The sequence below is a fragment of the Anabrus simplex genome, chromosome 3 (assembly GCF_040414725.1).
Source record: "Anabrus simplex isolate iqAnaSimp1 chromosome 3, ASM4041472v1, whole genome shotgun sequence".
Lineage (NCBI taxonomy): Eukaryota > Metazoa > Arthropoda > Insecta > Orthoptera > Tettigoniidae > Anabrus > Anabrus simplex.
The window spans coordinates 443,426,990-443,452,792 of NC_090267.1; the positions used below are offsets into that span (position 1 = coordinate 443,426,990).

General features: G+C 43.0%; 1 protein-coding gene across 1 annotated transcript in view; it reads right to left on the reverse strand.

The window, feature by feature from the left end:
* The window catches only part of LOC136867421 (protein O-mannosyl-transferase TMTC2), a 289,097-nt gene that overhangs the window by 206,067 nt on the left and 57,227 nt on the right, over positions 1–25,803 (reverse strand). The window contains exons 2-3 of the mRNA XM_067144624.2: positions 20,108–20,711; positions 115–1,021 (exon numbers count right to left, since the gene is read on the reverse strand). Coding sequence (XP_067000725.2) covers positions 115–1,021; positions 20,108–20,711 — 1,511 coding nt within the window. The remainder of the gene's footprint in view (positions 1–114; positions 1,022–20,107; positions 20,712–25,803) is intronic.

Here is a 25,803-nt window from a genome sequence, read left to right on the forward strand (position 1 = left end):
GAGGTTCCACTGTATTTATTAGTATGATCAACCCTCTAACGCTCAAATAACCGGTTCACGTCATTTTCGATCACCCAACATATGAATGCATTAATTCTCTGGAAAGAAACTAACCTTTGGGAGGATTGATGCTGATCCCTGACTTGTAAAGCTGTTCCTCGTTGTTCCAATCTCTGTTCCGGATGACTGTCTTGGTTGCTAGCGCCACCAGGAGAATTGTTGCAGTTAGAGCGAGGACAACTCTGTATTTCTTCTTGGTCTCAAACAGGGTGGCGAACCCATGGGCCACTAACAAGCAGAACCCCAAAGATGGTATGTACAACAGTCGCTCAGCCAACACAAATCCAACATAGGCGATCAAGTTAGTGGCAGGCAGAAAGGGCACAACTAACATAACAATGCCCATCACTACCACTCGCGGTGAATCCCCGAGTTCACTACCAACAAGAGAGTTCTCACACGAACAGCGATACCAGCGCTGTCTATCTTGGACATTATTATTAAGGCACGGTAAGCTTGCAGTCCTTCGCCAAGACTTGGACGATAAGGTTTGGCGAGTTCTATGGCGAGACGGGGAATTGGAGGCACTGAAAGTAGGTTTCTCAAAATTCTGTTCTTGACACTTGTGGTTAGAATTTAGATCCACTAAGGCAGAAGAATTCGATGCACTTTGAAGTTCATTCTTCAATTCTTTTATCACATATATTAACACCCATGAAAAGGCACTGTAAAATAATATAGAAAACACATTCCTCTTGTCCAATACGGTTGAAACAAGAGGTATAGCATCCATGGACCAGTCGAAACTTAAGGTTGCAGGGCAGAGGAGAAGATAAAAGTTAAAAACAGGGAGGTAGAAAAATGTCAATGTTCTAGTCAAAAAACTAGGACTCTTCGCTGCTGGATTGTCAGCTGTAGCAAAATTTGGAAATCTTCCTCCACTCAGGTACGTACGAAAGGCAACCATAAGGCAGAAGCTTAGGAATGGCCATTGTATGCTGCATCTCAGCATTTCCGAAACCTATAACGAGAAAAAATTTCCAATCTTTATCAATACAAATACAAAAATAATCAAGCACTTCAAATTTGTACAAATCACATTTACAAAAACTTCGTGAGTACTCGTACAAAGGAAGATTATTAAATAACAGGAATCTTACTTTTAAGTTCATGAGATATGCAGAATGTACAAACAAATGTAGTCCAATGATCACACGCGATGGCAAAGGGGATCAGGGTACTGGCAATTAAAATGTTGGGAACCAACCCTTTTATCCATATTCAAGTGAGGCAAGGAACGTAGTGTTGTTTTTAGACGAGGCCTGCTGTCCGAATATACCTTACATTGAGCACTCCTGTGACGTTTTAAAGTCAATGTTACGTTGTGAAACCCACTTTTTTCGGTGTTTAGGGATAAAAACCGAATGTCCACATTTTGCACAAATACAATGATTCCTTCACTCTTATCGTCATTCGAAAGTAGAACTGGAACTTAGACAAAGCAGAACAACCGGAGAGTCTTCCACCTTAGTAGTGGCGATTGGGAAATAGAAGTGGGGGAGGGGAGGAGGGGCTCACAAATTTATAAACAGCAAAAAGTACTGGGAGTCTAGGGGATAATAGTGGGGGGTACCAACAACATTTTTAAAAAAGCTACAAATTTGGAAATTTTCGATGCTCCCTTTTTAAACTTCGACAGAGTAGTAAAGGTTGACAATTCACCAACTTAACTGCGGTAATAATAGTTTGAGATTTTGATTCAATACTACACAGTAAAACTTTCTTTCGACTCCCTGGCTGAATGGTCAGCGTTGAGGACTTCGGTTCGGAGGGTCCCGGGTTCGGTTCCTGGCCGTTTTGAGATTTTAATCGCGTCTGATTAATTATCCTGGCTCGGAGACTGAGTGTTTGTGTTTGTCCCAACACATTCTCTTTCATATTCAGACAAAACACTACCAACCACCACAGAAAACACGTATAGGATTGGCGTCAGGAAGGGCATCCGACCGTAACAAAGGGACAAATCTATACGTGGGACACAGTTCACACCCGCGACCCCACAAGTGTGGGAAAAGCAATGGTAGAAGGAGAATAATAATAATAGGAAGCATACAGAATAAAACTTTCATCAAAGGGACAATTGAATACGTAATACAACTAAACAGAAGTACCGCGTGATTATACAATAAACATTCCATTTAGTGTTGACCAAACACTGAGAAAGTAACAGACACTAAGTAGATAGAACTACACAAACACATTGACTGAGCGAGACTGCGTGGCTGACAAATACACGCAGCAAGCGGGTGAATCGTACCTCAGTGTCCTAGACCTTGTTAAAAATATACTCCTGTTTCCCTTCCTCACAGTTCATGCTAGAAGCGAGATTACTACCTGATGGCACATACCTGCGTGAAGTCCCGTGATCGGAGGGGAAAGTAGGGGAAGGAAGATAGTGGAGGGGGTAACTGCTGCTGAGCTATTGAGAGCGAAATTAAGCCTTGTCAGACTAACGTAGTAACCAGGAGCTAATGTGAACACTTCCGTAGCAACTTTCGAAGTGAACAATCCTCCTCTCTGTCATGCTCATGCTGCAGCATATGGACTTGTCCGCAGACAAAACTCACTTAGTGCGCATTTTTTATTTTTTTTACAAGCTGCTTTACGTCGCACCGACACAGACAGTCATATGGCGACGATAGGTTAGGAAAGGGCTAGGAGTGGGAAGGAAGCAGCCGTGGCCTTAAGGTACAGCCCCAGCATTTGCCTGGTGTGAAAATGGGAAACCACGGAAAACCATCCTCAGAGTTGCCAACAGTGGGGTTCCAACACACTGTTCCCGAATACTGAATACTGGCCACACTTAAGCGATTGCAGTTATCGAGCTCGGTTGGTGCGCATCTAAGATTTTGAGCCATCAGATACTCATTGTGCTTCTACGCGCTGCTGCGCAAGTCTCCACCACTTGTTGTGGCGCTATACGAATCTTTTAGCTGCGTCGAATGACATTTTATGCATATTTCCACTAATTGTAAGTCAGTTTGTTAATATTTAAATAAATTAAAGAAGGAATTACGCGATAACAACAGGGTTTGTATATAATTGTATTTTTTATAATTCCGAGCTTTATGCGACTGAAATAGAATAAAAATTATTTTTTCTACACAAATTGGGGAGTGGGGGACTGTAACGCCACCATTATTCCGCTTGATAAATAAAACTTGCAAACCTGCGTTATGTTTCTTTCCTCCAGTTGACTAGAGATGTAAACTGCGAGTTTGAGGATTGGTTCATTATCCTAATTTTAATTGCCCGTATGACCTTTTTCGCGATTTGTGATATTGGAAGGCATTTTGCCTACACTTCTGCCCACAACGAACAGTTATCTCGGGATATATAATGGCTCCTTAGAAACAGACATTAACTATAGGAATCATGTAAAATCTAAAGTACAGGTACATATAACAAGGATTCAGTACACAGGCAGCTGTACTCTAGCAGGGAAATTCGTGAAAAGGAAAACAGAAGACAACGGATCTGATGCACACCGAATTGAGAGTCCAGTTTGAGTGGCAACTGGGATAGTGCAAAAGCAGAACGAGCACCGAATTCCTAGCTACGATGAGTCTTTGTCCATGAAATTGCCAAAGAATGGAATGAATCAAAACTAGGCATACTGTATTATCCACGAAGACCTCGGGTACAGAAAAGAAAAGAGGGGTCCTAACACAGGTTACCAGTGATCTCAGATTTCTTAGAACTAGGACCGTCATTATCTTGAAGGAGTTATTCTCCACGGAACTATAACAGGAAAAGGGTTCTGGGTGCACCAATTATGAACCAGAGAGTAAGAGAGCACCGCTGAAGAGGAAGAAAAATATTCAAGGCACAGGCTTACACTGGAAAAGTCATACTGATGTCTTTCGGGATATCCCGTATTTGTGCAGTTCAAGGAAAATGGAATTTTAATTAACGCTTGATACAATGACTTACTGAAAAACAAGTGGAAGCCAGTGGAGCCGACCATATGATTGAACTGAATTGAAAATAGACCGAGTGAGTCAACTGTGCAATACGGATCTTGGAACTACAAGGTTGCATTTTGGGGATAGAGAGTTCGAAACCTACCTATGCCACACTTGAAGTAGCTTTCATATTTTCACAGCAGGAACTGCAATTACCTTCTGAATCCTAACCCTTATTTATCCCAGAGTATTGGAAACCCTATCAGTGTTAGAAGCGATGTTAAAAGAGTATTCAAGAAAAACATACGTTTAAATACGTTTAAAATAACTGACATACACATTTTCGTTACAAAGGCTTTTGTACTGTACGTCGACTGGACAAATGCAGAACATGACAGCAAGTGGGCAGTATTTTTTCTGCTAGGACAGTAAATGACCTTTCTTTTACAATAATGGCAGCAGAGCAAGTAGAACACTGCTTCGGTCGTACTGTAGGTGGAACTTGTCAATATGCCTTCCAGAAACATCAGTAGCTTATGAGTGAGATTTTTACCTAATAGCACCCTTCACCGCGATTCCAGAGACTGGGTCTTTGTGTTGCGGGTGAAAAGACATTAAACGCTGTCGCTTCCAAGGTCCTTGACACACAATTGGATGATTTGCATTTGCATTGCAGAAATATCTGCTCTTTTAGCACTGAATGTACAGAACACTCAGTTTCTCAAAGAATATTTTCACGGCAATAATACAGAATTTTAAGATTTTGTTGCTGCATAAATCGAGTTCTGACCAGTGACCTTCGTCTCCATATATCTTGGAGTGAACAAATTATTCCCTGTGGTCCGTGATAACACTTGTTTGTGCTGCTACGTTGACTCTGATCTATGCTCACAAATTGCACAGCCTACTATCATTGGTCTTAAAATGTGTCAGTGTTGAAGAATGACCGTACCACGTTGCCGCCCTGAACCAGGTCCAGGAGTGTAAAAAAAAAGAAGCAAAGTCATCTCCGTACAGGCCGCGAAGGCCTTGGGAGGGGTGGAAGGTAAAAGCTTCCGCTGTCTGTAAACTCGGTGAGGTAGAGTGGTTAGCTCTACGCCCGGCTGCCTTTGCCCGAGGAATTAACCTGGTAGTCATTTTTGGCGACGGCTGAGTGAAACTCAAGGTCATGTGCACATCCGAAATTGAAATGCTCGTTTCTTAAATTTTTTGATTTCCTGACGGGGAATCGAAGCCACGTCCTTCTGGGTGAACCAAGCACTCCTTTACCACCTAGTCCACGAGTGTGGAGATATTCAATTGACTACTATTGCCATCGTGGATGATCCAGAGCTCCGTTACGGCCAACATGACCAATCTCTCAAAATGCCAAAAATTAACTGTTGTTCGACGGGTGTGGTGGTGGTGGTAGTGGTGGTGGCGGCGATTGTTTTAAGATGAAGTACAACTGGGCAACTATTCTCTCTTAACAATACCCACAACGGTTTCAACCCTTCGAAGAAAAGAGGTATCGGCTAAAGAAAAGGAAGGACCATGGAGTGTGTGAAAATGAAAGGCACTCCCGGCCTCGCTAACTGAATTCCGAACAAGTCAAAAGAACATGAAATCACTAAGAGTGGTCAGTAGGAAGTATGGAAGTAAGGAGCCTAGCACAAGCAAGACGAAGCTATGTAAAACTGCGCTAGGGTCCCTCTGATCACCAACCCACGTTCTCAAGCTGAGACCTCCCTGGGTTTCCATTTTAATCCCCTCTCACAACAGGCGGGGGATCCGAGGGTGTAATGGTTGTGGTGATTATTGTTTTTAAAAGAAGTACAACTGCGGATGATGGCAAAAATTTTCGGATGTCTTGTCGACTAGGAAAAAGCATTTGAAAGAATTGACTGGTGTATGCTGATGAAGATTCTGAACGATACTGGTCTGTCTGTTAGCTCATCAGCCCAGAGGCTGGTTGGATCCTCAAATAGCACCACCAAAGGTTATGCGGTTATAAGGAAACCCCAAAAACCAATGGCAGCACCAAAATGAGGCGTACTAGGCAAGATGAGGAGTAAGGTAGTTTGCTATTGCTTTCCTCACTGGGTCAGGAAGTACTATTGCAGCACCTTTCATAACACTCAGATGCACTAGTCGTGCTCTGAATGTCATTACTCAGCACTACCTATACCCCAGCAACTTCCTTATTGTCACAGCCATGGACGTTGACTGGGACTTCGGTGGAAGCTACACTTTACTCTGGCCTGTGCCAAGAGATGGATGCAAAGGTACTGTATCCATCAAGAAATGACAGCAGGCAGACGATAGAAGAGCAATTGTATATGGGCCGGAAAGCCGTAGTTAAAGTAGAAGATGATCAAACTGAAGAGATAAGTATTGGAAGAGGTGTGAGACAGGGTTTTTGTTCGTCACCGACACTTTTCAATATACCGGGTGGTACAGCTGCCCCTATTCACACAGTTTTATGCAACCCGCAGATTATAGTCGAACCTAAAAATATTGACCTTGACTACTCACTACAATGTCTACTTTTACAACGCTTTCCATAATTCGTTTATTCGTGTCAAGCAAATCAGCATTAATGATAAAATACCGATTGATGGTAAAGAATCGTGAAAAGTATGTGTCGCAGAAACGTCCTGTACAGAGAATATTATTGGTGAATGACTAGAAGTAGCAGCAACACAACAGCGCTAAACAGCAACCCGTGATAGCCGAGCTTGCTAAAAGTTAGAGGAGAGTACCGGTGTTCGTTAGTAGGCGGTTCGAGTCCTGTGTACGACGAATATTTTTATTGCGTTGTTGATGTTCGTGAGAGTCGTGTTGTTGACGACAAATCTAAATCATGATCAGTTCTCATATTGCAGGTACTCAGCTATGTTTGTTTTTAAGGAGCTCTTAAAAGAGCTATTTGCAATAAAGTGAGATTGTACCGACAGCGGTGCGATGGTCTTATGCATGGCCATTCGATTAATGAAGCAAATGTTCAAAATGACCACCTGCTTCGTTAATGCACATCTGAGCACGGTGGAGGAGAGACATTCTTGCTTGCTGCAACATATGTGGTGGAATCTGCCTGCAGGCTTCCGTGATGAGCCGCCGTAAATGATTCGGGCTCTCAGGCTCCTGCTCATAGTCTCTTTCCTTTAAATAACCCCAGAGGAAAAAGTCGAGTGGAGTAAGGTCAGGTGATCTAGCCGGCCATGTGACCGGACCCCCTCGTCCAATCCATCGTCCAGGATATGTCCTATGCAAGTGGTTCCGTATTGCCAACGACCAGTGTGGGGGAGCTCCATCCTGCTGGAACCACATCCGTAACCGTGTCATAAGGGGCACATCCTCCAATAAGAGTGGGAGGTACTCACGAAGAAACTCTAGATAGCGTCGTCCCGTGAGGTTTCCTTCGAAGAAATATGGTCCAATTATCTTGTCACCTAGTATCCCGCACCACACGTTGACGCTCCATTGTACCTGAAATCGAGCTCCCCTGATCCAGTGAGGATTTTCAACGCTCCAGTACTGGAAGTTGTGACGATTAACAGTTCCGTTGTTGTGAAATCTGGATTCATCACTAAAGAGAATGTCCATTAAGAAATTCGCATCAGCTTCAACTCTTTGTAATAACCATTGCGAAAATTCTATCCGTTTTGGAAAGTCATCTCCGTGAAGTTCCTGGTGCAGCTGTTGATGGAAAGGGTGGAATTTATGGCGGTGCAATATTCGCAGTACAGATACATGACTGATGTTCAGTTCATTTCCTATGGCCCGTGAGCTTGTGTGCGGGTTGTATGCAATTGCATTTTGAACAGCTTCGTCGTTATTTCTAGACATCACTGGAGCATCCCGAACGTGGGGTAATGTATGAAATGACCCCGTTGCACGCAACCGTCTTTCAACACGTCGAAATGTATCTGCAGTTGGCAGCCTTCGTCCAGGAAATCGTTCTTGATACAAGCGTCTGGCTTCCCGTGCATTTTGCCTTGCTTCTCCATAAAGTAGTACCATATTCACATAATCATCCCGTGAATACATAATGTTTGCTTTCGTGCTAACCGTACAGTACGTGCTCACACGTTGCTGCTAGGATTACGATATGCTGTTTCATGTGCCCTACGTATGAAGTGTAGACCGCTGTTAGTTGGTCTTCGAGTCGAACGTGCGCAGTTGCTTGGTTGAATGGGTGGGTCAGAATGTTGACAACACGTGCACTGCGCTTCATTCCCTGTAGTCGTTTGCCATATGGAAGTCGCATGTTATTATTCCTTTCGTATGTATGCTTTCTTTGTAAAGGTGGCAAATTACTTTTGAGACTTAAGAACGTTAAATATTTATTACGAATGGCCTTACAAGTATAATATAAAAATAAAATTGAAAAGCTCGTAACTAGATTCGAACTCTAAATGCCTGCTAACATATCGTATGCTCGCTGCGATTGGTGCCATGTAGCCACTGCAGGCGACAAAGAATTGGTCTCGTAGCTCTGTACTAATGGAATTACCTAGGCTATCGCTTCGATACTGATCGTTGATGTTAAAAGTTCTGAACTCGAATGTGCAAACACCACAGTGAACTAAAGAATCGCGTCTCTCTTACGCCAGATAGTTGCAACCATTTTCTACGCGTTACTTGGTTGAATGAGTCCAGCGTTATGTTTCAGGTGGTATTCACAATCGGTGCGTATGTGGCGATATTTATGATACCTGTTTATTATAACTTCCGTAGAAGAATATCGGAGACTTCAGAAAGGTCTTCGTAAACGATGCCTAGGCGAATACGAAATGACATTAAAAAATGCATGACTCAAGAATGGTTGGAACCCTTCCTGCTTCAAGTAACCTATCGAGGTACGTCTTCCATACGTAGTTCCGCGCAGCTATTTGCAACGTACAAGCGCCATCCTTGTAACTCTGTATTCACGAGGAGAGCGGAAGTTCCCGCTTCGACAAGTTACTGATGAGTTACAGCCTTATGGTCCCGTTTTATGCCTTTTTTGATCGCTCTAACGGTAGTAATTACATGGCGTAAGCTATCACATCTGCTGTACAGCATTTGCGTGCCACAGATTATAAACTACAGTGCAAAACATGTTTCTATCAATTTCGATGTGATGAGACTGTACAAAATGGTGGTGCATTGACATGTCTGTAATTAGTCTTACCCTATCACGTTTTCTATGATACCACGACCGCCCTTTCTATCAAAAGAAAATGGCCTCTTGGACCAATCAGGTGCGCAATTCTCTACCGACAGCTATAGGCGTGTTTATGGTTTGTACAGTATAGTAACATTTCGTAAAAATTAGTAGAGTATTGGACACCGCTCTACATACAATGATACAGTATTTTTGAGATGGACCTCACTTACTGCCTCTTGTACCATTTTTCCATTGCGCGGAGAAGTCTACATCGGGTTAACTGCACATAACATTGCTGTAAGGTGTTGCGCAAGATGGGACTAAGAGGCATTTACGTCCTAGCTGGTTGCATATATTCGGGAAAAAATAGGGGTAGCTGTACCACCCGGTATAACCTATGCTGAAAAGCTAATCAATAAGGCCTTGGAAAAATAAAAAAATTAAAAAATCCAATCAAAAGGACTTGTAGTGGGAGGAGAAAGAATAAAAGCCATCAAATACGCTGATGACATGTCTGTGCTAGCAGAGCTCCAGGTAATGATGGAGAATATTGTAAATGTGGGTAAAGTATTTGGAATGAAACTGAACATTGGCAAGACCAAAGTGATGAAAATAAGTAAAGGAGACGACACAATTAATATATCAATAGATGGAATAGTATTAGAACCGGTTCAAACATTCCAGTATTTGGGAAGCTTGATAACTTCCAGCGGAAGTTGTACAGAGGAAGTGAGACGCAGAATATCCACGGAAAAAAGGGCTTTCGGGATGCTGAAAGGTTTGCTGACAGCTAGAAGCACACCAATCAAACTTGTCAAGAGGTTTGCCAAATGTTTTGTGTGGAGTGTGGTGTCTTATGGTTGTGAAACGAGGACAGTCAGACAGAAAGAACAAAAATATTTAGGAAGTTTTGAAATGTGGTTATGGAGAAGAATGGAGAAAGTGAAATGGACCGATAGAGTGAGAAATGGAGGTGGTGGTGAGCAGGGTAAGAGAGGAGAGGAACTTCGTGACGATACAGAAGAGGAAAACATCTTGGATTGGTCACATATTACGTAGAAATTGTCTACTACAGACAATCATGGAGGGAAACGTTGAAGGAAAAAGAAGGAGGCGACGAAGAAAGTTTGAAATACTGGCAGATACGAAGAGAGGAAGAAGTTACAAGCAAATGAAGGAAGATGACCAGGACAGAGAGAAATGAAGGACGTCCAGTTGATACCTGTCTAAGGATAGATTTACTGAAAGAAGGAGACTACTACGCAACATTGAAAAGGTCCGACACTTGGAAAAATGAAGGTATCGGCAAAAGAAGCACAAGTGCCATGAACGGCGTAAAAGTGAAAAACTCCCTAGGCTTCGTAAGCCAAATAGCGTCGGTGTACGAAAAGAACGAGAATTGACCAAGAGAAGCCAGATAGGAAATATGAAACAGAGGAGCCACCTGACAAGTGGAAGCAAGACCAGGATTCGGCTAAGATCAGTCACCACCATCTCAAATTTTCCTGGTTAGTGGCACACTGTTTCGCCCTGTGAAATATTGTGGCATATCCGGAGCAGTATCGATACATCACTAACCCTTGCGGAAGGTGTATAAACCACTGAGACGCTCGAGAATCATGTCGATCACTCATACCCATTTCTACTACTTCAGTTTTCAACAACGTACCTGTGTGAACAGCGATACTAGATTCTGACACCAACATAAGATATTGAAGAGATTTCTTTCTGTGGTTTCAGAATTATGCTTGTATTTGTTGCCGTTTGGAAAGACAGAATGGATTAAAAATGAAACTAGACTAGGACAGGAGAGTATGCTTTGTTTGTAATACGAGTAGTCATGGACGAAATTATAAAGGAGACAAAGGAAGCATAATTATGTGAATAGGGAGATGATGTTATTGCTATTTGCAGAAGATATTTTGGTGTAGGGAGCAAACAGAAAAGAAGTACAAGAATAACTTGATGCACTGAACAAGAATCAACGCAGAGAAAAGCAGGACCATGGTGATATTAAGAGGAGAAAGACAAGGGAAAGGTATTGTGAACATTGCTGGTCGAAGCCTCGAAACTGTTGACAGTTTCAAATACCTAGGGAGTGAATTAATGTAGAATACAAGGCTGGACATTGAGATTAGCAAGCTCGTGCAACAGGGCAATGCATTCTACCATTGTGTAAGAAACCTTGTCTGGAACAAGGAAGTACCAGGGAAGTGTAAAGAGATAATGTACAAAATGTATCATGCACCCATATTGACTTATGCGGCTGAGACCTGGGCAATGGCAAGTAGGGAGGAGAGCAGACTGGTTTGAATGATGATGATGATGATGATGATGATTGTTGTTTAAAGGGGCCTAACATCTAGGCCATCGGCCCCTAATGGCACGAAATGAGACGAAATGTAAGGATATTAAAAATACAAAATCCTCCACTGACCAGAATTCAAAACGTGAGGACGAAGAATGAATGGATATAAAGTTAAAACAATCAGTCCCCACATTCCCAGGAACTAGCATTAAACAATAGTATTACTCACCAAGCGACTGCTTCCAAAGCACAATACTGAATCGATGATGCTTGTAGTCGAAAGGGGTCCAAAATCCAGGCCATCGGCCCCTCATAAAGATACTTATCGCTAGGATAGTAGAATCATGGTATTTATCATCTTGCGGCACTAATCAAAAGTAACGTATACTCGCGGTATTCCACACATTATGGTACCACTCACAGATAAATTTTGCACATGTAATACAGACCTACGGTGTTTCGCACATTGTGGCGCCATTTAAAGGCAACTCAAACCTATGGTGTTCATCATATACGTGTACTAACCACAGGGACTCGCGCTACCCCGTGCTGTTCCTGATAAAGTGGGTACTAATCATAGGCAAGCCAGAACTATAGCGTCGCTCACTCGTGGTATCGCTCCTAAAGTGGTACTAATAAAGGTCGATTCACACATCTCCGGGACGTGACGGCGCTTTCCGTGACGTGACGGTATCTTCCGTGAAAATAAAATATCGTAGCCATGTAAACGAAGGGATGAGTTCCAACACTTCCGTTGACGTCATTCGCCGTGACCTTCAGTGCTTCTCCGTGATCCGTGACGGCAATACGTATTCGCTCGCCAACGATATTTTCTTGTTTTCACGGACGTGATTTCTCTTTTTCCGCCTTCCTGCTTCTCTGCTTTCTTCGAATACTGAGGTTATCTGTGTGCGTTTGAACTGTTCTTTACCTCCCGCAATGAAGGAAGAACTGCTGATTGAACACTCTTTTCTGTATAATTTAGCTGATTCGAAATACACTGACTGACAGTGACAATGCAACACCAAGGAGGAGTGGTTCGAAAGGGATGAAAGTTGGGGAAAAAACAGAGACGGCACGGACGAATAATTGATGTTTATTTCAAACCGATATGCAGGTTACACAATGCGCACGGCATCGACTCAGTAGGATGTAGGACCACCGCGAGCGGCGATGCACGCAGAAACACGTCGAGGTACAGAGTCAATAATAGTGCGGATGGTGTCCTGAGGGATGGTTCTCCATTCTCTGTCAACCATTTGCCACAGTTGGTCGTCCGTACGAGGCTGGGGCAGAGTTTGCAAACGGCGTCCAATGAGATCCCACACGTGTTCGATTGGTGAGAGATCCGGAGAGTACGCTGGCCACGGAAGCATCTGTACACCTCGTAGAACCTGTTGGGAGATGCGACCAGTGTGTGGGCGGGCATTATCCTGCTGAAACAGAGCATTGGGCAGCCCCTGAAGGTACGGGAGTGCCACCGGCCGCAGCACATGCTGCACGTAGCGGTGGGCATTTAACGTGCCTTGAATACGCACTAGAGGTGACGTGGAATCATACGCAATAGCGCCCCAAACTATGATGCCGCGTTGTCTAGCGGTAGGGTGCTCCACAGTTACTGCCGGATTTGACCTTTCTCCACGCCGACGCCACACTCGTCTGCGGTGACTATCACTGACAGAACAGAAGCGTGACTCATCGGAGAACACGACGTTCCGCCATTCCCTCATCCAAGTCGCTCTAGCCCGGCACCATGCCAGGCGTGCACGTCTATGCTGTGGAGTCAATGGTAGTCTTCTGAGCGGATGCCGGGAGTGCAGGCCTCCTTCAACCAATCGACGGGAAATTGTTCTGGTCGATATTGGAACAGCCAGGGTGTCTTGCACATGCTGAAGAATGGCGGTTGACGTGGCGTGCGGGGCTGCCACCGCTTGGCGGCGGATGCGCCGATCCTCGCGTGCTGACGTCACTCGGGCTGCGCCTGGACCCCTCGCACGTGCCACATATCCCTGCGCCAACCATCTTCGCCACAGGCGCTGCACCGTGGACACATCCCTATGGGTATCGGCTGCGATTTGACGAAGCGACCAACCTGCCCTTCTCAGCCCGATCACCATACCCCTCGTAAAGTCGTCTGTCTGCTGGAAATGCCTCCGTTGACGGCGGCCTGGCATTCTTAGCTATACACGTGTCCTGTGGCACACGACAACACGTTCTACAATGACTGTCGGCTGAGAAATCACGGTACGAAGTGGGCCATTCACCAACGCCGTGTCCCATTTATCGTTCGCTACGTGCGCAGCACAGCGGCGCATTTCACATCATGAGCATACCTCAGTGACGTCACTCTACCCTGCAATTGGCATAAAGTTCTGACCACTCCTTCTTGGTGTTGCATTTGCTCTGTCAGTCAGTGTATATGGATAGTGGTTTGAAGAAGCGTGTATGGGACGAAATTGGCGACAAAATGGAAGCTGAAGGTGGTTAACTAACATCTTTTGCTTTTAAGATTAAGAAAATCACTGTCTGTACCTAGGCACCGACTTTGGCGCGGCAAGGTACTTTCTGCCCCCAACCTACAAAGTCAAGGGTATTAGTCTAAAAATTAATCAACAATTTCATTTATTTAATTTTTCAAGTAATTATTATTTAATTTTTCAAGTAATTGAAAGCAAATGTAGTGTATCCGTGAAATTTTACTTCGTCCTTCAAGCACTTAACAGAGTAGAAAACTCTCCTCCCTTACCCCTGCGTTTCCATATAGCATGAACCCACTGTTTCTTCTCCCTTTCTCCTCTTCATCCAAGATTATAGCCATCATTAACAGTTCATCATCATTTAAAAAAAACTCATCATGGAACACTTGATTGCCGACTTATAACTGCACGGAACTGCACGGAACTGAAGTGTGAGAACAGGCGTGAAATATACATGTCGGAAAGGACGGATACGGACACAGAGAGCGCCGTTACGTCCCGGAGATGTGTGAATCGACCTTAACAGGTACTGTAGAAGCCGGCAACGCACTCTGTTGTAACTAATCACAAACCTATTTGGTACCTAACATAGTGGTACTACGCGCAAGTCAAAGCGACCCATAGTGTTCCCTGCGTGGTGGTACTAATCACAAGTACTTTCATGGTTCTAATACAATCATCCCTTGCTCGCCCCTTCTAGTCATCTCTTACGACAGGCAAGGGATACCGTGAGTGTATTCTTCCTCTGCGTCCCCCACCCACAGAGAGTTGTGTGTTTGGTCCGCGAGAGGTATTTTATTTACCTCAAGTCCGCCGGCAAGCCGGTTAGGACACCTCTATCCGCCACCTGGGACGCACCACGTGAGAGTATCACCTCTCCCCCTGCTACGCCAGCGTAGTAGGTTCGTGGTCAGTGAAATGAAATAGCTAACAAGTATGATAGGTAAGACAAGAAAAGACTGATTAAGAAACGAATATGTGAGAAAGGAAGTCGAAATGGAAGGCTTAAATGAGAGAACCGATAAGAGTACACCAAGATGGTTTGGACATGTAAAAGGGATGGAGGAGGAATTAATACCAAAACAGGTGATGGAGATGAAGTTCGAAGGAATGAAAGTGAAAGGGAGACTTAGAACAAGTTGGATCGATCAATAAATAGAGGTGCAAGAAGAAGAAGAAACCTGGACTGGGTCAAAATAGTGGAAGAGGAATGGTGGAAGGAGAGAAGAAAGTGGATAAGTGCTGTAAATGATGGAAGAGAAATGGTGGAAGGAGAGAGGAAAGTGGACAAGTGCTGTAAATGATGGAAAAGAAATGGTGGAAGGAGAGAGGAAGGTGGAGAAGTGCTGTAAATGATGGAAAAGAAATGGTGGAAGGAGAGAGGAAAGTGGAGAAGTGCTGTAAATGATGGAAGAGAAATGGTGGAAGGAGAGAGGAAAATGGAGAAGTGCTGTAAATGATGGAAGAGAAATGGTGGAAGGAGAGAGGAAGGTGGAGAAGTGCTGTAAATGATGGAAGAGAAATGGTGGAAGGAGAGAGGAAAGTGGAGAAGTGCTGTAAATGATGGAAGAGAAATGGTGGAAGGAGAGAGGAAAGAGGAGAAGTGCTGTAAATGATGGAAGAGAAATGGTGGAAGGAGAGAGGAAAGTGGAGAAGTGCTGTAAATGCCCCAACCTGGCAGGAGCTGGATAAGGGGAAAGGATGATGATGATGATGATGATGATGATGATGATGATGCTGATGATGATGATGATGGTTTGCGATTCTCCCAACAGTGAACTCGCTAAAAAATCACCGCCTGAAGACGTAACCGACTATAGACCTGTGAGCATATTATCGGTCCTTTCAAAAGCCCTAGAATTCATTGTACACCAACAAGTCTCCAACTACTTGCAAACACACGATATTCCTGACGAACACCAGTCTGGTTTTCGACGTTACCACAGCACTAGTACTGCACTACTTAAGGTTACCGACGACATTCGCAATGCGATGGACAAAAGACAAGTTACCATCCTAGCTCTTCTTGACTTCTCTAAAGCTTTCGACTCAGTTGACATAGACATACTACTTTCCAAATTATTTAAACTCCAGTTCTCGACAAACAGTCTTCAGTGGATGAATTCATACCTCCGCGGTCGTCGGCAGTGTGTAAGAAATAACAGTAATGAATATTCTTCCTGGCGATCCATAGAAGTTGGTGTTCCACAGGGGTCTGTCCTAGGACCGCTTCTATTTTGTGTCTATATCAATGATATTACGTCGTCGCTAAACAGCTGTAGACACCACATGTACGCTGACGATATACAATTATATTTACACTGTGAACCGGAAAGACTAACCGACGAAATTAAAAATTTCAATAGAGACAAGAAATCTGTAACTGTACTGACATGCATGGACTTAGATTAAATAACGTAAAATCTCAAGCTATATTAATTTCACATCCTCGGCTTTGTTCAAAAACCATAAGCAACTTCACTTTATCAAAACTCTACCTACAAAATTCACCCATTGATTTCAGTGAATCTGTCAAAGATCTCGGTGTTATTATAGACGAACATCTTTCCTGGAAGCAGCAGGTTACCAGCATCTCCAGGAAAGTATTTGCGACACTTAACTCACTTAGAAGATTCCGCAACATGTTTTCTAGAGTATTAAAAGAACGCCTCATTTGCACTCTGGTATTACCTCATTTCGACTACTGTGACGCCGTGTACAACGACCTGACTGCTACTCTTAACGACAAACTACAACGCGCGCAAAACGCCTGTGTTCGCTATATATGTGACCTACGTAACTTTGACCATGTTACACCTGCCTACGATGAACTCGGTTGGCTAAAACTCAAACAGCGCCGTAATCTTCATGCTTTATGCCTTCTTCATCGAATACTCTCCTCATGCTTACCTCCCTACTTGTACAGTAAATTTCACCACCTCTCATCCAATCACAGTTTCGGAACACGGTCAAAATCTGATACACTCTGATCTATTCCACCTCACCGCACCATACGATACCCAAACTCATTTGTTATTTCTTCGGCACGACATTGGAATACACTACCCGTCTCTGTTAGAGGAGCCTCACCTGATAGTTTTAGGCAACTTTGTCACCGGTACCTAGTAAGTAATAGATGAAGTCCTATATTGTTATTTGTATGTTATGGAAATTTTGTAGATTTAGCCTTCCTCAAACTATAGACTTTATATAATCTCACTGTTATTATCAAGGTTAATTGAAATTAGGTAATCATGTCATAATTGTGTAAATAATAATAATAATAATAATAATAATAATAATAATAATAATAATAATAATCATTTTCTTATTTTTCCTATTTTTAATTTTTTGCTTTTCATCATAATATTGCATTGTTTAGTAGTTGCAAGATATTTCAATTGTAGGCCTAAGTCTATTTATTTTAAATTGCACATGTCGATACTGTATTTTCTGGTTAGATGGAAGAGAGGGCCTAATGGCCTTAATCTCGCCAGACAAAATAAATCCATTGTATCGTATTGTATTGTAACTGTTGTTCAAAAATAAACGAACCCGTATTTTTCGAATTGTAATATTAATGGAATTACTGACTGGCCATTCTTACGCTGCTCGTCCACTGGTAGCGACTATGTGATCAAGCGACTACAGGCGACTTCGTACTCCATACAGGTCTGTATGAGTTTCTGTAGTAAGCGTTTTCAAGTTATTAAAATTATTACAGAAGGTGAACAACAAGCTGAGGCATTATTACATCGACAGTCACAATCAGAAACCGGTGGTGCACCCACGAGATTTGCTTCACTAGGCGAAAACAGAAGTGTTACTACTGCTTATGGCATCAGAGACAAATTTATAGCATACTTCTGTGAACACGAACCGAATAATTGAAATTTTTTAAGTACTGTTTCCACTTCAATGTGCTGTTTTTCATTTCATTTTCATTTTATATTATAACAGGAACTGCACACGTTATCGTATTGAAGTAATAATAATAATAATAATAATAATAATAATAATAATAATAATAATAATAATAATAATAATAATAATAAAGTTGTTTGTATTATGTCCCGCTAACTACCTTTTATGGTTTTTGGAGACGCTGAGGTACGGGAATTTTGTCCAGCATAAGCTCTTTTACGTACCAGTAAATCTACCGACACCAGGCTGACGTATTTGAGCACCTTCAAATACCACCGGACTGAGCCAGGATCGAACCTGCCAAGCTGGGGTTAGAAGGCCAGCGCCTTAACCGTCTGAGCCACTCAGCCCGGCGGCTGACGTATTTGAGCACCTTCAAATACCATAGGACCGAGCTAGGACCGAACCTATCATGATGGGCTCACAAGGCCAGCGCTCTACCATTTGAGCTACTCAGACCGCCATATTAAATAAATAATAATTTAATAAGTGTACTTATCATTATCAACACCCACTTCCCCTGCAACTTTCGACCAGAGTTTGCGTCGTATATCTCGAGGATGATAGCGTTTATGTTTCATATTTCACAGGGGTGTTCTTTCACAAAGCGTACTTATCAACTTTTCAATATCTACATCCATGACAAATGTTGATTGATACTGTAGTAATAATAAAAATAATGTTGCATATGACGACGACAGACAATCGGATGCTTGCAGGAACCGTGGAGTACAAGCGACTACAAGCGGCAAATCCCATTCGATGGCGATCTGTTGCTTGTCGCCTGTTGTCGGCTATAGTCGCGTGAAGTCGACTGCTCGAGGCCACTTGCAGTGGACGCGGTTCTGTTACAATCTTAGCTTTGGGATCAGTGTTGCCAACTTAGTTTTTCCCGCTAAATCTAGCTTATTTAATCCGACGTTTAGCGACAAAAGAACAATATTCCCGCTGTAGCTTTTCCCCGGCTAAATCTAACTTATTTCCTTCAACGTGCCTCATGTGATATGGCATTGTGGTCCTCCCAGTATGAACTTTCTCTCTCTCTCTCTCTCTCTCTCTCTCTCTTGCCATGTATGTGTTAAACAGCGAAACTAGCTATGATCATGGTAACTGACTCACCACTGGTCCAGCGGGAGCATGGAATGTGCCCTTATGATGTAATATTATCACACTTTGGGAGCCTCTGTGGCTCAAACGGCAGCGCGTCGGCCTCTCACCGCTGGATACCGTGGTTCAAATCCCGGTCATTCCATGTGAGATTTGTGCTTGACAAAGCGGAGGCGGGACAGGTTCTTCTCCGGGTACTCCGGTTTTCCCTGTCATCTTTCATTCCAGCAACACTCTCCATTCTCATTTCATAGCATCTATCACTCATTAATAAATCACCTTGGGCGTGGCGACCCCATTGTAATAACAGCCTATACATGTTTCATTCATTACATCCCTAACCCGGTCAATGACTGGAAAACAGGTTGTAGGTTTTAATTTTTTTTCATTATCACACTTACTATTATGCTTCAGTTTTACTATCGTCCTATCACCTCACAAAACTTCCTTACTTGTGCCAGGCTCCTCACTTTAATCTATCCTATCCGACATCCCTTGGTCAACTGTTTTTCTTTTCCGACCCCGACGGTATTATGTCACGAACCCTAGGGAGTCTTTCACTTTCACGCCCTTCGTGGTCCTTGTCTTTCTTTGGCCGATATCCTCATTTTTCAAAGTGTCGGACCTCTTCCACTTTTTCTCCCTGATTAGTGTTTCACAAAGGATGGTTGGCCAGTTGTACTTCCTCTTAAGTCAATAATCACTACTTCCATCCACCTGTCAGGACTAACTCAGTATACATAATTAAATATCCATGGTTTGCGGTTATAGTACTTTGCTAATTGAACAAAACAAAGAACAATTTCACTCTACATGGTGAGCAGTGCTATAAATTTTTTGGATTTTTTTTACTTTTTCTAGTTCCGATTTAGCTTTATCTAGCTTATATTTGTTGATGATCTAGCTTATTAAATTAAAATTGTGTTGGCAATAGTGTATTGGGATCAGTCGCGCTAGTGCGCACACGTAGTCGCCTGATCTCGTAATCGCGTGTAGTCGCTTCCAGCAGTGGACGAGTAGCCTTAATCTTTCAGTTTCTGTTAACTTCTCTATGGTTCTATAAGACTAATAAATATCATTATTAAAATTCTTAATACATATGTTTTTACGTGCTCATGTTTGCCCAATATATTATCATTTTTGCGGCTCATCCTTTGAAAATCGCTGGTATAGATTAAGTCAAAGTATTACTTACATCATGTTGTTTCAGGACAGAAGTTCTTGAGGACGGTCGTCTTGCAGCAGCACTCACTAATTTTAAAGGTGAGTATCTTGAGTAAAGCACTTCATACACTACACATATCACAAACACAGTTACCCCATGCTCCTTGGCGAGCATAGAGCAAAGGCCCAGTACAATATGGAGGGCTAGGTAGGCATGGCTCCTACCACTACTGGCCTTGTCACGGAACTTGATGTGGTTGGTGAACGCCATCAGGGAGACCAGGAAGAAGAGGGCTGCACCCACATCAGCTCTACCAACGAGTCCCGCCACAGCCTCGGTGTGCACGGGGTGCGCGGCGAAGAGCAAGCCAGCTGCCCAAGGGGTGACCGGTCGTCGGGTGAGGTGGCGTACCAGGCGTACGAACGTTCCAGTTGTCGCGCTGTGTAGGAGGCTGTTGACCAGGTGGAAGGTGCTGGGTGCGAGCTGAGCATTGAGACGAAACGACAAGACGGTGAGCGGCCGGTACGAGCCATGTGAACCACTGTGTGCCAGCGGGGTGCCCCAGAAGTCGTGAAGCAGCAATCCCGAGAGAGGTGAATCGGCTCGCACGTCGTCATTGTCCAAGATCGCACGGCTGCACAGGAGAGCACAAGCATTAGTTTATGAGCTGTTATAATAATAATAATAATAATAATAATAATAATAATAATAATAATAATAATAATAATAATAATAATAATAATAATAATAATTTTATTGGACTTTTATGTTTTCTTATATATAAATGATATGAGCAAAGACCTGGAATCAGAGGGAAGTTTTCTGCGGATAAAGTTATACTGTACAGAGTAATAAATAAGTTAAAAGATTGTGAGCAACTGCAAAAAGACCTGGACAATGTTGTGAGAAGGACAGCAGGCAGTGGTACGATGATAAACGGGGTTAAAAGTCAGGTTGTGAGTTTCATGTGATATGGCATTGTGGTCCCCCAGTATGAACACTCTCTCTCCCTCTCTCTCTCTCTCTCTCTCTCTCTCTCTCTCTCTCTCTCTCTCTCTCTCTCTCTCTCTCCCTCTCCCTCCATGTATGATGTGGTAAACAGCGAAACCAGCTATGATCATGGTAACTGATTCACCACTGGTCCAGCAGGAGCATGGAATGTGCCTCTATTGTGTAATATTATCACACTTATTATTATACTTCAGTTTTACTATCGTCCTATCACCTCACAAAACTTCCTTACTTGTGCCAGATTCCTCACTCCTCAGTTTTAATCACTGTGTTGATGCGGTGTAAGCTCCTTACGGGGATCATTGTAAGTACCTAGGTATAATATAAAGAAGGATCTTCATTAGGATAATCACATAAACGGGATTGTAAATAAAAGATACAGATCTGTGCACATGAGAGTATTTAGGGGATTGAAGTAAGGATGTCAAGGAGAGGCCATGGTTCCAGTGTATGGGATTACTTGATTCGAGAAATGGAAACAATCCAAAGAAAAGCAGCTCGATTTTTTCTAGGTGATTTCCAACAAAATTGTAGTGTTACGAAAATGTTGCAAAGTTTGGGCTGGGAAGACTTGGGAGAAAGGAGACGAGGTGGTCGACTAAGTGGTGTGATCCTAGTTGTCAGTGGAGAGGTGGCGTGGAATGTGATTAGTTGACGTATAAGTTTGAGTTGTGTTTTTAAAAGTAGGATAGATCACAATATAAAGATAAAGCTGGAATTCAAGAGAACAATTTGGGGGGGAATCTTCGTTTGTAGGAAGGGGAGTTAGGGGTTGGAATAATTTACCAAAGGAGATGTTCAATAAATTTCCAAATTCTTTGCAATAATTTAAGAAAAGGCTAGGTAAAAAAAACAGATGGGGATTCTGCCACCTGGGCGGTCCTAAATGCACATCAGCGGTGATTGATGAAGGCAGATGAAGGAGCTCCTTTGAAAAAACAAAGTACTTGACTAACATCCCTTCAGTTCCCCAACAACTAAAATAATAATAATAATAACTAACCAAAATTCGTCAAAATATGACTGTCAATGGGGTAAATAGTGAAGGATTTCCATATATAAGTATATATAAGATTTGTACAATTGCTTTTTGGCAGTATGGCAACTATAAGGACGTCAAGCCTTCGCACTCTTGACATTGCAACATATACCACGGCTGAAAACTGGCTGACAAATTGAAATCTGCACGTCCCAGTGGTTTGCCTTGAACTTTCTTGATCCTGATACAAAACGCCAAGCGAATTGTTAATCGGGTCAGCCGTTCTCTCAAACTCGCGGTAACAAAAATCAGCCCAGTGTTTTAAATATATATAAGAAGATATAGGGAGAGCTACAAAGAGACATTAACATTGCGCTGAATAGCTCCTCCACTAAGAGACTCTCTGCTACACGACACAATCTGGAACAGCTGACCAGGAACACGTCCAACTGCGCATGCGTACTTGCCCCCTTCCATCACCCCTCTCGCATCGGATGCCTTAGCGCTCTTACAGTCCAGGTGGCCTTGAAATACTGGCAAGCGTATTGGCTGATCAGAATGCTACATTTTTCTTTAATAATTTTAAAGTATACGGCAGGAAATTTTTATGCTTTCAAAGACACTCTGCAAATCTATACACCAAGAGCTTTCGTATGACCAATCTCCAACTAATGTCCACACCACACACTTTAAGAAACCACCTGGAAATCACGAATCAATGACCCTTTCCCCCCACTTCGCGCACTTTTCCTCTCCGAGAAATAGATGAGGGTTGGTTAGACACGATAGAAACTAGTCAAAAGCCATGTAGTTGATAATACCTATCTTTTTGTTCACGTTCGTATCACATCCAATTTTGTGTGTCGCTATGTTATTTCTCAACAATGACGAACTTCCTTCAGGTAGAAAGGAAAATTAGTACTATAGAAAGTTTAGAACTATGCATAATTTGAATGTAGAGTGTGTGTTACATTTATCACTGCCGTCATTCCCAACCTTTTCTTGTCGATACAAAGCCTCGTAGTACAACCGGATATTATTCCGCGGGTCAATATTGAATTAATGGGGGTGGCACATTCATTTACAGATTGCATGGAGTTCAGTCCTTCAACTAGAGTGATTTTCATTCCAGCTATATCTATAATTCTGCGGAACGTACAATTGAACGTCTGTGATAGTATATTAGTCAGGGACATTTATCTAGGAATTCCGGAAACTTTTGAATGGGGATCGAAGTTCTCCAGTGAAGATGAGGTAGATCTAGTTCTTTTAGACGGCTTGACTGATTATTAACCTAAATTAAATAATATACGATTGAGCTAGTAGAAAGGAAATATGGTTCACGTTTTAATGCTGGTATAGCGAAATTCTCCCCTTCTCTAAAACTGAAAGTAAATATTAAGCATTAACCATACATGCAATTCGAAGTGTTTGCAGGCGCGACTAACTGACCTCCTCGGAGGTCCGGGTTCGATTCCCGATTCTGCCACGAAATTTGAAAAGTGGTATGAGGGTTGAAACGGGGTTTACTCAGCCTAGGGATATCAACTGAGTAGAGAAAGGGGGGTTCGATTGCCACCTCAGCCATCCTCGAAGTTGTTTTCCGTGGTTTCCTACTACTCCTCTAGGCAAATGCCGGGCTGGTACCGAACTTAAGGCTCCCTTCTCTCTTCCTTGTCTATCCCATCCAATCTTCCCATCCTTTACAAGGCCCCTGTTCAGCATAGCAGGTAAGGCCGCTTGGGCGAGGTACTGGTCCTCCTTCCCAGCTGTATACCCCGTCACAAAGTCTCACGCTCCGGGACACTGCCCTTTAGGCGGTAGAGGTGTGATCCCTCCTTGAGTCCGAGGTAAAACCAACGCTGGAGGGTGAACGGATTAAGAAAGAAAGAAAGAAAGAAAGAAAGAAAGAAAGAAAGAAAGAAGTTTGCAGACCCGTTGCAATAAAAAGATAATAAGTGAATGAATGACATTTCTAGCGGGTAAATATTAAGTAAACAAATAATTGAAATGTTTAAACGTAATATATAATTAATGATGCCTTTGCTGGCGAGATGTAGTGTTTACAGTGCACTGTGTCTTCTGGTATGGGCTATATAAAATTTACTTTCATTGACCTGTCCCAGTCTCATCCTTGGCTTTGACAATATGAAAGTGACTGAGGTATGAGTAATGCTAGTAATACCATTGCTTATGCAGTCAGTCCCTGTTATGAATGGTGTGAAAATATCGCTCATAGGGTCGGTTGGTGCATGCATTTCAGTGGGCTTGGCAGACTGATATGCAACAGCAACGGCTGGCTCGTTGAGGAAAGCAACGGGAAACTACCTCACTCCTCATTTCCCAAGTACGCCTCTTCAGTGATGCCTAGGCTATTTATGACAGCTGTTGGCGGAGCTGCAGAGGGTCAAACCAGCCTTCAGGTTGAATACCCAACATACATAATTAATGACAGCAGGTCTTCCTTTACCTTATAAAGATAGATCTAAGAAAACGCTTATGTTAAGCATTTCAGATCTCTGCGTGCCGTAGATATGGCTGGGCATCGCACAGAAAAATCGGATATTACGGACTGCATATGGCTCCTAGTGTCGGGGACGGAAAATGGCTTCATACGCCATGGACTTAAAATGGCTCGTTGACTTGTATTATTTATCTTACGTTGTCCAACGACAGTGAATCTATGCATTTAATCCTGGTGACAGCACGATGGATTGCCATATCCCAACACACATTGTCCGCCGGTTTTTCGTTCATAACTCACCAATGAACGCGAATAATCCGGCATCGAGTTGCATTTGCACGCCTTTCCGTCTACCTATGATACAAATTTCAGATTTCTGCGTATCATAGATTAGGCTGGGCTTCGCGCACACACAGACTGACAACCACTTCCTTTTATTAGGCTATCATAGATTTATTTATTTATTTATTTATTTATTTATTTATAGTATGAATTTTAGTAATGGGAGGGTCCGAGGGCATATTCGGCTCGTCTAGTGCAGGTATTTATATTTGACTCCCATGGGCGACCTGCATGTTTGATGCGGGATTATAATGAGACCCGTTGTCGGCACATAGCCTACTCTTGTTGAATAACACCAAGGAATCTAATCACGGTTTAACTAGCTCCTACGTTCTCATCTGAATGATTTAGAGTTTACCCGCGACATCACACGCGTGGAATCCTTTACAGCTTTATATTAATTTTAACCAATAACAGCTCGCGCCAGTCTTCCCGTGACACAACACCATGGTCGAGGTGAGCTGCAGACTACAGGCCCACCGGGCGAGTTGGCCGTGCGGTTAGGGATGCGCAGCTGTGAGCTTGCATCCGGGAGATAGTGGGTTCGAGCCCCACTGTCGGCAGCCCTGAAGATGGTTTTCTGTGGTTTCCCATTTTAACACCAGGAAAATGCTGGGGCTGAACTTTAATTACGGCCACGGTCGCTTCCTTCCCACTCCTGGGCCTTTCCTATCCCATCGTCGCCATAAAACCTGTCTGTGTCGGTGCGATGTAAAGCAAATTGTAAGGAAACGCCTATAGGCCCTCTGTCTCATCTTCGAAATGCTCCCCTAGCACGTAAAAACAACCGTAATTTTCTGTCAAATTATTTCAGATTTACAAACGAAATGCGTAGGAACATTTATATAGGAAATTTAATTACAAATCCTGCAGGTGTGCTCTCCTTTCTTTTGTAAAACTAACAGTTTACCTGTTGCTTTTGGATTTTAT